The following is a 14,178-nucleotide window of genomic DNA, read 5'->3' on the forward strand; positions in this document are numbered from 1 at the left end:
GTACAAAAGCAAAGGAATCAATCACCAGCAGACCTGTGTAAGAAATAGTAAAGGAAGTCCTTTGGGCAGAAGAAAGAAGTTTAGATCTATAAAAGGAGTGAAAAACACTGAAAATGGCAACTATAAATATGGCAATAATAGGAAATATAAATAAATACTGAAAAAGTGTTAAGTCTCTTTAAGAGATAATTGACTGCTTAAAGCAAAAATAATAAGAACGTGTGGTCTGGTTTATAACATATGTGGAAGTAAAATGGATGAGAGTAAGAGCACAAAGCCAAGGCTTGGAAATGCACATATATACACAAAGTGGTGTATTACTTCAAGGTAGAAAGTGATAAGTTAAAAATGTATACCATAAACTCCAAATCAGCCACACACACACAAAAAAAACCACAACTAAAACATACAGCTAATAAAATAACTATAGAACACACTTCTACTTCTAAATAACTCATGGGAAAAGAAGACTAAAAGGGAAGTTAGTAAATATTTTGAATTGAATGGAAATGAGAATATTTGGAAGAATGCAGCTAAAGGAAGAAATTTAGAGCACTAAACACTGATAATAGTACAGAAGTTTCTCAAAATAACACACTTAGCTTCCTCTTCCTTAGAAGAGGAAATTATAGCCAAAATTTAATCCTTAAAAACTCAGTCCAACAGAAGGCAAATGAAAAAAAAAAAAAGAACAAGAGACAAAGAACAGATGGGAAATATAGACAACAAATTGCCAGATGATAGATTTAGACCCAACAACGGCACAAAACACATTAAATGAAGATGGTTTAAAGACTCCCAATTAAAAGGAAGGGACTGTCAGACTGGATTTAAAAGAAATGCAACACCTACCTACATGCTGCCTATAAGAAATATACTGCAAACATAAAGACACAAATAAGTTAAAAACAAAAGGACAGAAAAAGATATACCATCCTAACACTAGTCAAAGGAAAACCGGACTGCCTTTATTAATATCAAAGTTTTGTTCACAGCAGAGAAAATTACCGAGGATGAAGACAGCCCCTGAAGAATTCATTTCATCAAGAAGACCTAATAATCTTAAACACTTACGCACCTAATAACAGAGATTCACAATACATGAAGCAAAAACTGGTAAACCTGAAAAGATGAATAAATAAATCCACAAGAGATTTTCAGATACCCCTTGTTCAATAGAGATATTTCAATACCCCTTTCTCAATAACTGCTGGAATAAGTAGACAGAAGGAAGGACATGGAAGACTTGGACAACACTATCAATAAGCTCGAGCAAAGCAGAGTAGGAAACTACACCTAACAAAGCAGAAGACACATTCTTTCCAGTGCACGCAGGGCATTTACCAATATAGACTATGTTCTGGGCCAAAAAATAAGTCTCAATAAATTTAAAATGATTGAAATTATATACAGTGTGGTCTCTGACCACAAATAGGAACTAAAAACCCGTAACTAGAAAATCCCCAAATATTTGGAAACTAAGTAATATATTTCTAAATGACCAAAAAATGAGTCCAAAAAAAGCAAAAAATATTTGGAAACTAAGTAATATATTTCTAAATGACCAAAAAATGAGTCCAAAAAGAAAGCAAAAAAGTTAGAAAGTATTTTGAACTGAATGTAAATGAGAACACAACATATCGCACTGTGGGATACCACTAAACCAGTACTTAGAGGGAAATTTATAATAGATGAGAGTGAGTTAAAGCTAAAGTAATCAGAAGAAAGAATATAATAAACAGAAATCAATGAGACAAAACACAGAAAATCAATGAAAACAACTCAAAAGCTGGTTATTGTTGTTTTTAAATAAAAAACTCACTAAAATTGATATGCCTCTATACAGAGTGACCAGAAAAAAAAAGTCACAAATCACCAATGTCAGGAACTAAAGTAAGGTGGCATAACTACTGATCCTACAGCTATTAAAAGTATATTATGAACATCTTCATGCCAATAAAATTGACTACTTTAAAAAAATTTTTTTTTTTTTTTATTAGAGAGAGAGTACAAGCAAAGGGAGCAGCAGAGGGAGAAGGAGAAGCAGGCTCCCTGCTGAGCAGGGAGCCCAATGTGGGGTTCGATCCCAGGACCCCAGGATCATGACCTGAGCCGAAGGCAGACGCTTAACTGTCTGAGCCACCCAGGCACCCTAAAATTGACTACTTTGATGAAATGGACGAATTCTTTGAAAGATATACACTACCTCAAAGATCACTCAAGAATAAGCAGAAAACCTGAACAGCCCTATATCTATTAAAGAAATTGAATCTGTAAATTTAAAACCCTTCTGCAAAGAAAATTTTAAGCCCAGGCACTTCTACTGGTGAATTCTATCAAATATTTAAGGGAAAAATAACACCAAATCTATACAAACTTTTTCAAGAAACAGAAAAGGAAGGTATACTTCCCAAATCATTCTATGAGGCCATCATTACCCCGATACCAAAACCAAAAATATTTATCACAAGAAAAGAAAATTACAGTCCAACATCCCTCATGAACATCAACACAAAAAATTATTTTAAAATGTTAGCAAATAGAATTCAGCAAGATATAAAAAGGATAGATAATACACATCACAACCAAGTAGGGTTTGTCCCAGGAATACAAGCTTGGCTTAACATGCAAAAATCAATCCATAAAATTTACCTTGTTAACAGCCAAGATAGAACAGTCAAATAACCATCTCAATAAATGTAAGAAAAGTATCTGAAAAGTCCTACATTTACTCCTGACAAAAATTCATAGCCAACCACGAATAAAAGGGAACCTTGCTCAGTTTGACAAAGAGTACCTATGAAAAACTGTCAGCTAACATTTAATGAGGAAAGACAGATGCTTTCTTCCTAAGATCAGGAACAAGGCAAGGTTTCGCACTCTAACGACTTTTATTCAACTTGTACTAGAGGATCTAGCCCGAGCAATGTGACAAGACAAAGAAATAAAAGGTATAAAGACTGGAAAGGAAGAAACCGAACTGCCTTTATTTGCACATGACACAACTGTCTATACAGAAAAGCTGATGAAATAAAAAAAAAAAAGCTACTAGCACTAATAAGTGAGTTTAACAGCTAGCAGGGTAAAAGATTAATATAAAATCGGTTGTATTTCTAAATACTAGCAACGAACAATTAGAAATTTAGATATAAAAAAACCATACCACTTATAATACCCTAAAACTATGATATACATAGGGATGAATTTGACAAAAATATGCTAGTCCTATATATGGAAAACTACAAAATACTGCTGGAAAAAAGTTAACAAAAGCATTTAAAACATAGATATACTGCGTTCATGGATTGGAAGACTCAATATTGTTAAGATCTCAATTCTCCTTGGATTAGGCAAAGATTTTTAAAAATACAACATTAAAGCATAATCCATAAAAGAAAAATTTGATAAATGGTACTTCATCAAAAATTAAGACCTTCTGCTCTTCACAAGATACTGTTAAGATAATGAAAAGACAACTGAAGAGAAAATCTTTGCAAATCCCATCTCTGATAAGGGACTTATGCCTTAAAATTCAATTATAAGAAAAAATCCATCCCAATTAAAAAAATGGGCAAATAATTTTAACAGACACTTCACCAAGCAGATACATAGATGGCAAATAAGCACATGAAAAGATGTTTAATGTCACCTGTCAACAGGGACACGCAATTTAAAACCATGATGAGATACCAAGGCACAATTTGTAGGGTGACTAAAATGAAAGACTGACTATACGAAGTGTTGACAAAGATGTGTAGCAACCGAAATGCTCACACACTGCTGCTGTGAACATAACAGGGCACAATCACTTTGGAATAGTTTGTCAATTTCTTGAACAGTTATACACACATCATATGGCCTGGCCAGTCTGCTCCTCGTTGTTCATCCAAGATACATGAAAGCATGTATCTACATAAACACTTGTACACGATTATTCATAGCAGCTTTATCTGTAATAGCCCCAAACTGAAAACAGCCCAGATGTCCATTAACCGATGAATGGATAAACAAAACGTGATATAGCTACACAATGGAATACTAGCCAGAAAGAAAAAGAAATGATCTACTGATACATGCAACCAAATGGATTAATCTCAATAGAATTTTGAATGAGAGAAGGCAGGAAAAAAGCTTAAGTATTATATAAATCCATTTTTATAAAATTCTAGAAAATGCAAACTAGCTAGGAGTGACAGAAAACAGACCAGCAGTTGCCTGGGGATGGGGAGGTAGGATACAGGAGTGGTGGCAAAAAGAGACTACAAAGGATATGGGAAAACTTTAGGGGTGCGAGGGATGTGTTCATTATCTTGATTATGGTGATGTTTTCATGGGTATAATATATGTGAAGACTTATCAAATTGTACATTTTAAATATGTATAGTTTACTGTATCTAAATTATACTTTAATAAAGCTATAAAAAATAAAATCATGTATGGTCATCCAAGTGTCAGTCATACAGTTTCTCTCATAGTGTTGACTTTTGCTGTTGACTATCAAGCTCTATCTATCCCATTTGAACCAGCTACCTTGCAGTGTTCTGATGACAGTCAAGTTTTCCCTGAAAATGGGTTGCTTTTCTTCAGCGTCATGTGAGTTAAACTGACAAGTGAATTTTATCGAAGAATAGGGTCAACCAAGGAGTGAACCAGCAAGTTATTAAGGTCCCAGACTGATGCGCTCTGTGTGGTGGGGATTGGTGATGGTGGCGGAGACAACAGAATATACATGTGACGGGTAAACAGCAGGTGGAACAGATAGAGGAAGGGCAAAGAATAGTGAGATGAAGAGGTGGAAGGATAGGAAGGAAAGGAAGAAGAGGGGAACTGGATAGTGAGTGAGAAACCAAGTTCTTTTTAAATTTTTTATCATGTTAGTATGTCTCTGATGTCCTTGGGCAGATGACAAATACTTACATTACTTTCATACACTAAACAGTGATTTAGAATAGTAATATTAGAAATGAAATTAATTTACCTTAGAGAAAAATACTAGCTACCAAGTTCAACAATGAAAGACTATTTTCCTTGGTTTTCTGGGTATCTTGCAAGATGAGACACCACCAACCAATTTATATAAGGTCTTTTCAGACCTTAATATTTTCATTACTTGTCTTAACATGCAATAATCATGGTCCAACATCTCTAACCCAGCTAGAGTTGATCCCAGTGGTTGAGCAAGAACAAAAATAACATGATAACCATTTGGGGAAGGGTGGTTACATGAGCTGAACCCTCCAACCCCCAACTCTGAAAGTCATAATCAAATCAGTTTTATTTTCCTCTTCGAAGACACATTCAAAGTAAATCCACATTTGTTTTTAGCAGCAAGAAACGGTCTATAAAAATCATAAGATTTTCCTACCTTGACAAAAATTGTTGAATTGCATTCTTGCAATGCCTCCATTAAACTAATCACATGGAGACACACCATTTCTACCATCTGAAACAACAAATATGAAAATCAATTCCACTCCCAGTGATCCAGAAACCTTGAAAGCTAGTCTACAACCACAGAGGACTCCCATCCTGTGCCCATGAAGCTTTTGGGCACAATGACTGAAGGGAACCACAAGGAGTGGTGTTTATTCACCTCCAGAACTTCAACTAGAAACTGACTTTAAAAAGCTCTAGAGGTTTTACAATTGTCATGGCCTCCTTATCTGACTCAGGGCTGCCAATGGAATTTGGGGATTGATCTCACTGATCTGCACTGCATGTGATTCATACCAGAGGATACATGCCTTCTCCTCCCCTCCTTCCAACCACAGAACTTGGCCTTGGGTCCTTTTCTCCATCTTTACCCTTTCTCCCCAGTTTCTTCACCTGAAGTGGCTATTTAACTTATTACACACCGGTCTTTGTGGTTTTGTTCCTACAGAACAAGGTAGCCATATTGATGACAGTTCAAAAATACAATGCAGTGGACACCCTTCCTCAGAAATTCCTAAGGCTGGATTTTGAACACTCCAAGGGGATTTTACCGGACTGGCATATAGAGTTTAACAAATTTTTCAGGATAAAATTAATTCAAACTCATTCGTAGCATTTTTTGTACAAAATTCATTTGTAACATTCATTTCTAACATCTGTATATTAAAGAGATTTGGAGGAGAGGTATAATGACATTAGAAGGACACCAGATCTCTATTTAAGGTCCCAGTTTTATTGTCTGTAAAGTAACAGAACAGAATGCTTGATCTCTAAGTTCTTCTTCAGTCTCAGACTCTATGATCCGAGAAATGTTTATCTCAGAACTGTTTGTGCACCCTAAAATTGTCACATAAATTTCCTATAAATTGAACTAAAATATCTCTCTCCATACAGAATTGCTTTATAACATCTGTTTCTCTAAAGACAAGGAAGTGCTTCACTGAAGGAAATGTATAATCCCCTTTCCAATTACAGCTGAGAGAAAATGTTTCTTAGACTAGTATCAATCAATCAAAAGTCATTTCTGGAATGCCTTTTGTGGACAGCGCATTGTTGGGTTTCTGGACACACTGGAACCATCATTAGGATGTTCTTCCAGATCCCCTGCCCCTCACAGATGAGAATTCGGCTGATAAAGCCCCCATAACCGATACTAATTACTGCTTGCCCAGCTGAGAATCCTCCTCCAAAATAGCAAACTGAACCAAAGGACTTCCTTGTCCATTCCTTCCATCTACCCTCCGATCTTAACTTCATAGGACTAATCCAAGCTTGTTCAATGAAGTGGGCTCATGCTAACAATACCCCAGATATTTTCCAGTGAGGTTCCGAGCAACCCCTCTCTTGGTGGGCCATCAGAGTTAAAACTGAACTGGATTTGAAGATTGGGGGGCTTAGGTCCTCCTAGGACAACTCAAAAAGGGGAGGCTCTTTCAGGTTTTGAGCCCTGAGTGGAATGAACATGTGTGGTTGGTCTGCTCTTAAATACCACAAAAGGATGACCCAGTGGGCTAGGGTTTTTCCAAATTGCCTTGGAATCCAAAAATAATACGAATCTCCTTCTGACTTTATAGCACGAAAACAGCCCTTTCGAGGTCGACGTTTCACAGAAATTTTCTTTGGCACTCAGCAGAGTGAACAAAAGTTGTTTTTACTAGATTTACTCGTTTGCTTTGTCTCTCCAGCAAAATTATTATGCAAGCAGAATATCAGGTTTATAATAAAGAAATCCACCCATCCATTGATCTAATATTACAACTGAGATCCTTAAAGAACAGGGAATGCAAGGACTGGGTACAGATCACGCCTTTTCATCCGAGAGGGAAACTTATTCATGGACTCACCACTTTGTTATGGGCCATCAGCTGAAGGATGCTGGGTGTCACCCTGCTCCAAAACTCTAGTGCGGTCAGTATCGCCGTGAAGCTGAATTCATTCTGACTTTGGACGTTTGTTGCTACGGCACTTTGTTCGCAATACACGGTCCAGAGCTGAGCAAAGATAAACGCGTGGAAGAGAGAGCACATGTGCAGCACGGAGGTCTGAAAAGGAGGAGACAGGAGCCGTTACCTCTCCGTGGGATGCAGTGCTCCCCGGGGCCTGCCCTGCATGGCCTTGGCCTCCTGCGGAGCATGGCCCAAGCACAGTGACCGCCAGTGATCCAAGCCTGTTACAAACTTGTGATCCACCACCTTAAGACAATCTGCTTTGGGGCACCTGGGGGGCTCAGTCGGTGAAGCGTCTGCCTTCGGCTCAGGTCATGATCCCAGGGTCCTGGGATCGAGCCCCGCATCGGGCTCCCTGCTCAGCGGGGAGCCTGCTTCTCCCTCTCCCTCTGCCCCTGCTGCTTCCCCTGCTTGTGCTCTATCAAATAAATAAAATCTTTCAAAAAAAAAAAAAGATTTTTTCTCTTTTCGCTCGGTCAGTGGGAGTGCACAGAGAGAACTGAGCATCTTTTCAAAGAGAAGGCACCTCGGTTTGCAAAACACATCTACCCACCCCCTTGCCCATTAATGACACCGACATTCTCCTGTCTAAACTAGATTGGGAAGAATAACCATTCTACCATCTTCAGGGGTTTCCTCGTCTGTAACATGGGGATAACAGGACTCTCGTTCCTCAAAGAGCCGTAGTTAGGAGGAGTAAGGTGGTGCACCTGATCCCAGGGCCCAGCACTTACATGACGTGACCTCTAGTAGGAGAAAGGGCAGCAGCAAAGACAGCAGTCCTCCCAGGGGTAAGCACGGACCGACTGAGCACCTACAACTTCCCAGACACCGGGCTAAAGACTTTTCAAAGATCACTTCCATAATTCTCAAACCATCCCTTCATCTATTTTACCCACGAAAAACTGGAGCTCAGAGAGGCTAAGTAACTTTCTCGAGGTCACAAATTACAAAGTACCGTCGTTAGGAATCAAACACAGATCTGGCTCGAAATACTAGGAACTGACTGCCCGATTCTTTCTGTAAACATCACTCGGGCCATTTGGATGGTGCTCTATTTTATCACAGCATCGGCTTGCCCTGGCTGAGATCCCAGAGGCTCCCAAACCCACCGTGACTTTCCAGAACTCGCCTAAGCTTGCGAAGGGCCCTTGGCTTCTCTTAGCTGATTAGTACCAGTGTGTCTGGTTTGCCTACACTTGCTCATGACTGATACCTGCCTTGGGCTCACTTTATTCCCTTAAGCACATCATCTGTCTCTACAGTTTACAAAGTTCCCCTGTGTGGGTGATTCCGGCGTGCACTCTAGTGAGTTCCCCATTGGCCTTCTTGTTTTCATTTTGTATCTTTATATATCTATCTCTAGAGATGTGAGTTGAAAAGATAGTGCATGAGAAATCAGAGCATGAATTTGCCTCCAATTCATATTTGGTTCCAACAACTGATCATAGGATTTTTATTATGTTGCTAGCCTCTTATTTCTCTTCATTACTTTGAGACAGAAATGCCTAGGAAGCTAACTCTTGCTTGCCTCCATAATTTACTTTCATAAAAGGAAACCAAAAGACAATTTAAGGAGGAAGCAAAGATAGTGCGGGAATTTAAACCACTTTAAATAAAGCATTAGCACAAAGTTGCTCTCCTAACATCCACAGGAGGGCCACTGATAAGATGCATTCTCTTCTCAGAAGAAACATAATTGGCTGATAAGAGTTTCCATTAGCAATTTCGATGCCTATGGTCTCAAGCTTGCAGAAATCACTTACCTTTGATTGCTCTGGAAATCCAATCAGGATAACAATAAGATGGTCTGCGATATGAGAGCCTGCATCCAGAGGTATGGGCAGGCACGGAGAGGAGGCATTTGGACACACTGCATTATGAGTGAGGGAGCCCAGGAGTAGCCAGGACAACAGACGGATGCGGGAGACACACTCAATGAATTCTTTCGGTCTAGCAGGTAGAAGGAAGTGTTAAAGGCGATTTTATGATTGCTGTTTTGTTGGGCGCTCACCAAATGCTTATTGATGGAGGGCATTAAAAGTGTGGTTTTATAGGCAATTACATACAATAAGACACCAAGGTGACAGAGTGCCAACAAAATGATGTATCTGTTTTTCTGGTTTCCTGCTCTGATCCCAGACCTTAGCTGCTTGAGAAAAGAGCAGCTTCTGGGGACATGGAATTAAAAATCATTCTTCCGGGGCGCCTGGGTGGCTCAGTCGTTAAGCGTCTGCCTTCGGCGCAGGTCATGATCCCAGGATCCTGGGATCGAGCCCCACATCGGGCTCCCTGCTCTGCGGGAAGCCTGCTTCTCCCTCTCCCACTCCCCCTGCTGTGTTCCTGCTCTCGCTATCTCTCTCTCTGTCAAATAAATAAATAAAATCTTTTAAAAAAAAAAAATCATTCTTCCACCAACCTGGCTGCCTTTCCGACTAGCTTCTTTTTCTAAACTCTTTCTTCCCATTGGAAGGTTTGACATCCCTACTAGAGGGGAAGGAATCGAGGCAGACACCTAACACACAGCCACCCATTTTCCTGCCTTCCTGGTCATTTCCTTCCGCTGCCCTCCTGCCCTCCTTACCCCAACTGCCCACCTTCCCTCCAGCCAGGAAGCTGACTGTGCAAAATGGCAGCCACAAACCAGCCCACGCGCCCCTCTCCCTCCTGTGTCTCCTTGCGCTCCATCTCCTCTCCGCTATGGACTTTGTTCTAGCTGCAATCCAACATGCTCCTGGAAGGCAGATGCTATGTAAAGTGCTCAATAAATACCTATCGATTTATTTAACCAGTTCGAATTAAGAGTTAAAACTGCACTCCTAAGCTCCAAGTTTTCATCATCCATCAGGATATGGCTGAGGTTCTTGTTTGAGGGAAGTTCCTTTTACTGGCAGCGTATCAGGAAGTGCTCGTGTTCGAAAATGCTGCCAGGTCAGCAAGTATGGAGATGAGGCTCGGTTCCCATCTTCCCAACCAATCACATCCTACTCCCGTAAAGCTTCGATGCATCCGTTAGCCCAGGCCACAATACTAATAAGGGCCTTACCCTTGTTGCATTGCAGAAGGGGGATGATAGAGCCAAGGCAGATAGCGAATCACAGCTTTGTTATCTCTGTGGTTGCCCCGTGAGATTTCCATGGCTGCAATCTGAGCCAGCCCAACTTTGAGATGTCCACCAAAGGTATCTTCATGCAGAGGCTGGGAACATGTCTTCATGTGGCTCTGCAAAAGCAAATGGTGTTTCATGACTTTGGCAGAGTACCTGGAAATCTGCCAGGCCACTTGTTAAAAAGATCAGGTTGTCATTCCCTTACCTTCTAAACCACCACACCCCAAGCATACAACCCATTTAAACTTCTTCAATGGCTTCCCATTTTTCTTAGGATAAAGGGGGGGAAAATTCCTTAGCATGGACTAAAAAGCCTAGGATGATCTAGCTACTGCAGACCTCTGCATCTTACCCCTTCATCCCAGCTACACTGGCTCCCTCCCATTCCTGGCCTTTGCTTATGCTGGTCTCTCTGCCCAAAATACTGTCCCTGCCTCTCTTCACCCAATTAACTGCTATTCATTGTTCAGATTTTAGCTCAAATGTCCGTTCCTCCAGGAAGCCTTCCTTGACTTCCCTGGCTAGGTCATATCATCCTATGGGAAGTTCCTATACCACTGTTTTACCCTCTTTCATAGCAGTTGTGAAAGTCACACTTTTACTTTATCTTGTATGAAATTTTCATTAAAATTGGCCCCCATTACCAGACTATAAATTAAACGAACACGGCTACTGTGTCTTTTTGCTCATTGTCGCACCCCTGCTTGCCCAGAACAATGCCAGGCATCTGACAGGTGCTCAATACATATTTGTTGAATTAATGTAGAAAAACTCCTTTTCACAGTGTGACTTAGTGGAAAGACCGCTGAACTAGAAATTGAGACCTAGGTCCCAGCCCCAGTTTTGCCCTAATTAGTCACATGGCCTTAGTCAAGCTTTTTGCCCTTTCTGATCTGCCTCCTAATTAATCTATGTCAAATCGGAGGGCTGAATTATATCTCTAGTCCCCAACCTTTTGATCATCATGGATCCTTCTTATTGTTTTTCTCTGTATTTTGAAAATGGCTATAAAACTAACTAAAATGTTTAGGGAACAATGTTTCCTCTTATTTACACTTGATATCAAAGTCATTTGGGTGTGGACAACCCAGACTCAGTGGTCAGTGACCAGTGCGTGGTCAAGCACCAGGGGAGCCTGCTTAGGAATGCCTGGGTTCAGATACCACGAGAAGTCAGCAGTTTAAATTCTGGTTCTACTTTCCACCTAGCATTTGCAAATCCATCCCTATCCCAAGAAACACTTGGACCATCTGAGCAGAGTCTGGAAACGGTTGGGCGATGGAGGAACCGCATTTGTAGCTGATGACCTTCTGGGATGACTAGATCCTGTTTATCAAGAAGGAATCATTTACTGCGAGCTTGCAATCTGGCTGCTCCTTGGACCATGTTTGGATCCCCTTCTGCCTTCTGTCCAGGGCCTTCCCCAAATCTCTGAGACTGTCAATCTTTTAGCTCCCTAGTTGACTCATGGCGGGGAAGTTGACTTGTATCAGCCATTCACCCGACCCTGCAAAGCAATCAGTCAGGAACCTTGACAACTTCACTGGGATTCTGTCCATATGCAAATCAGATTTTGTTCTATCCCTTGTCTTTATTTCCTTGAAGAAGAGAGCTTTGATGCAGATAACCATGAAAGGCTTACGTTTGCATAATGTGTTACGGTTCACAAAAGTCTCTTCACACGCACAACACCACGCCAAACCTCGTAACCATTGGCAAAGGTAGATGTTAGGCTTGTCTTGCAAAGGAGGGAACGGAGGCTCAAGGTAGTTAAGTGACACTACAAAGCGTAGTGAAAAGAGAATGACCGGGAGCCACTGGAGTCTTGGGTCAACCCTGACTCCACCGCTTAGCAGCAGGACCACCTTGAGCAAATTACTGTATCACCCCGGGCCTCAGTCTCTACATCTGTAAAATGGGGACCACGCTTTACCAGGGGCATCGTGAGAACTGAATCAATGGCAAAATGAAAGCTGTGCACATCACTCCTGCCATGGAAACAGCCTTTCCGTTCTCTTTTCCCTCTTTGCACAGCCTGAAACCCCAGGGCTTCAGATCCCCAAGAGTCTGGGTTTGTTAGGACCGCGGCTGCCGGAGGAAGCCTCTTACCTTGAGTTTGGTGAGCGTGTGCATGTCGGCCATGAAGTCCAACACCTCACTGATGTACTGCCGCACACACTCCATCGCGGCAGTCCCACACTGAAACACAAGGACAACGCTGGGGGCGCCTTCACCGTGGCCCTGACTGCAGTCACTGTCTTGTTCTGGCTTCACGCTGTTTACTAATGAGCTGTTTCAGTTTCTGGAGCTCTGACTCACTCCGTTACTCTCCAGAGTCTGTGACTGTCTGCCCACAGTTTGGACAGAAGCTGATAAAAGGCTGGTGGCAAGGCGCTAAGACAGCCCAGGCGAGACAGGAGTTAACCTGCTTTTTCTCCACTGGGGGATCGAACTGGGTTTTGTGTGCTTGTTTTTACACGGGCCTGGATACACAGATTTAGCCTTTGTAAAAGCCATTAGGATCAGAGTCCTTATGACATGAATCAACCCTGAAACTACACTAACCCTTATCACTCTGGGGAGTCTTAGATACGCACCAAATACGTGCCACCTAATTCTGACACCAGAAGCTCGAACCTCTTCCCATCAAAAAACGAAAAGGATAAAAACAGACTTCATGTGTGCTGAAAGAGTCCAAGATTCTTATATTCAAGTCACTTGCGATTTAATGCCTTATGCACAGTAGGCGTGCAATGAAATTGATAAATGTATGCTTTATGCTTGCTGTGTTCTTGCTAGGGATAAAAGAGAGAGAGAGAGGTGAAATGATCCTCTTCCCCCCGCACCAGCAGCCTGTTTGGGAAGTTTTCAAGGGAAAGAAAGCACACTTGTGTCCCCCATTATTAAATGGCATAAACCTGCCCAGGGCGATGCAGTGAATTTAGGATTATAAGCAAAGAAAAGGCAAATGAACAGACAAGCTGCTTCATGAAAGCTCTATGAGTGAGCCCACACATCGGGCCGGGTATAATGTGGATCAAAAGCAGGCCGTCTTTGAAGCCATCTGAATACTACGCTAAGGCCTTTCTTGGCTTTCTTTTGGAAAATCTGGAACATCAGAGACTTAACTAGCTCCCCCAGTGGCGCTCATTTTCCCATATGCATGTAAATTTGCACAGCCCTGAACTATCTCACCTTCTATCTCTTCTAGAATGTTACGCCTGTCAGTTCCTCTGACACGATAACAAACAGTAAAATAAGGTCATTGGCAGCGCTGTCAGAGTGTTTTCCCAGCATCTCATATGTTCTACGGTTTTCTTCTTTTAATTTAAATCAAGGGAAGGAATTATAAAAGGTTATTGTGTTCCTGCTTTTGGAATATTAATCCTTCAGTGCAAGAAAGGATTTCCCCCCGACTTATTCCATTTTCTCTGACCTTTCACATGTCATGCAAATAGGAGCATATACTCTGTTCTTTAATTTCTTGAAAAGGATTTGTTTCTTTCATAGGCAATATTTTATACCATTTCAACAAAGTAAATGTCAAAGAAAATAATTACAAGGAGCATTATGCAATATTTGTCTTCTCACTTTGAATTTCAAAAAATGAGAGCGAAGAATATACTAATATCCAGTTACTTTTGCTCCAGAGACAGCACCTACATCTAATAAAAGCTTTAAAATACAGGA

At 41.0% G+C, this 14,178-nt stretch overlaps 1 protein-coding gene across 1 annotated transcript in view; it reads right to left on the reverse strand.

Moving 5' to 3' along the window:
* UNC79 (unc-79 homolog, NALCN channel complex subunit) overlaps window positions 1-14,178 on the reverse strand; it is a 239,203-nt gene that overhangs the window by 7,000 nt on the left and 218,025 nt on the right. Inside the window, 5 exon segments of the mRNA XM_044918006.1 lie at window positions 5,366-5,443; window positions 7,278-7,475; window positions 9,146-9,332; window positions 10,426-10,601; window positions 12,598-12,687. Of these exon segments, the coding sequence (XP_044773941.1) occupies window positions 5,366-5,443; window positions 7,278-7,475; window positions 9,146-9,332; window positions 10,426-10,601; window positions 12,598-12,687 (729 nt within the window).

Source organism: Neomonachus schauinslandi, chromosome 9 (assembly GCF_002201575.2).
Source record: "Neomonachus schauinslandi chromosome 9, ASM220157v2, whole genome shotgun sequence".
Taxonomy (NCBI): Eukaryota; Metazoa; Chordata; class Mammalia; order Carnivora; family Phocidae; genus Neomonachus; species Neomonachus schauinslandi.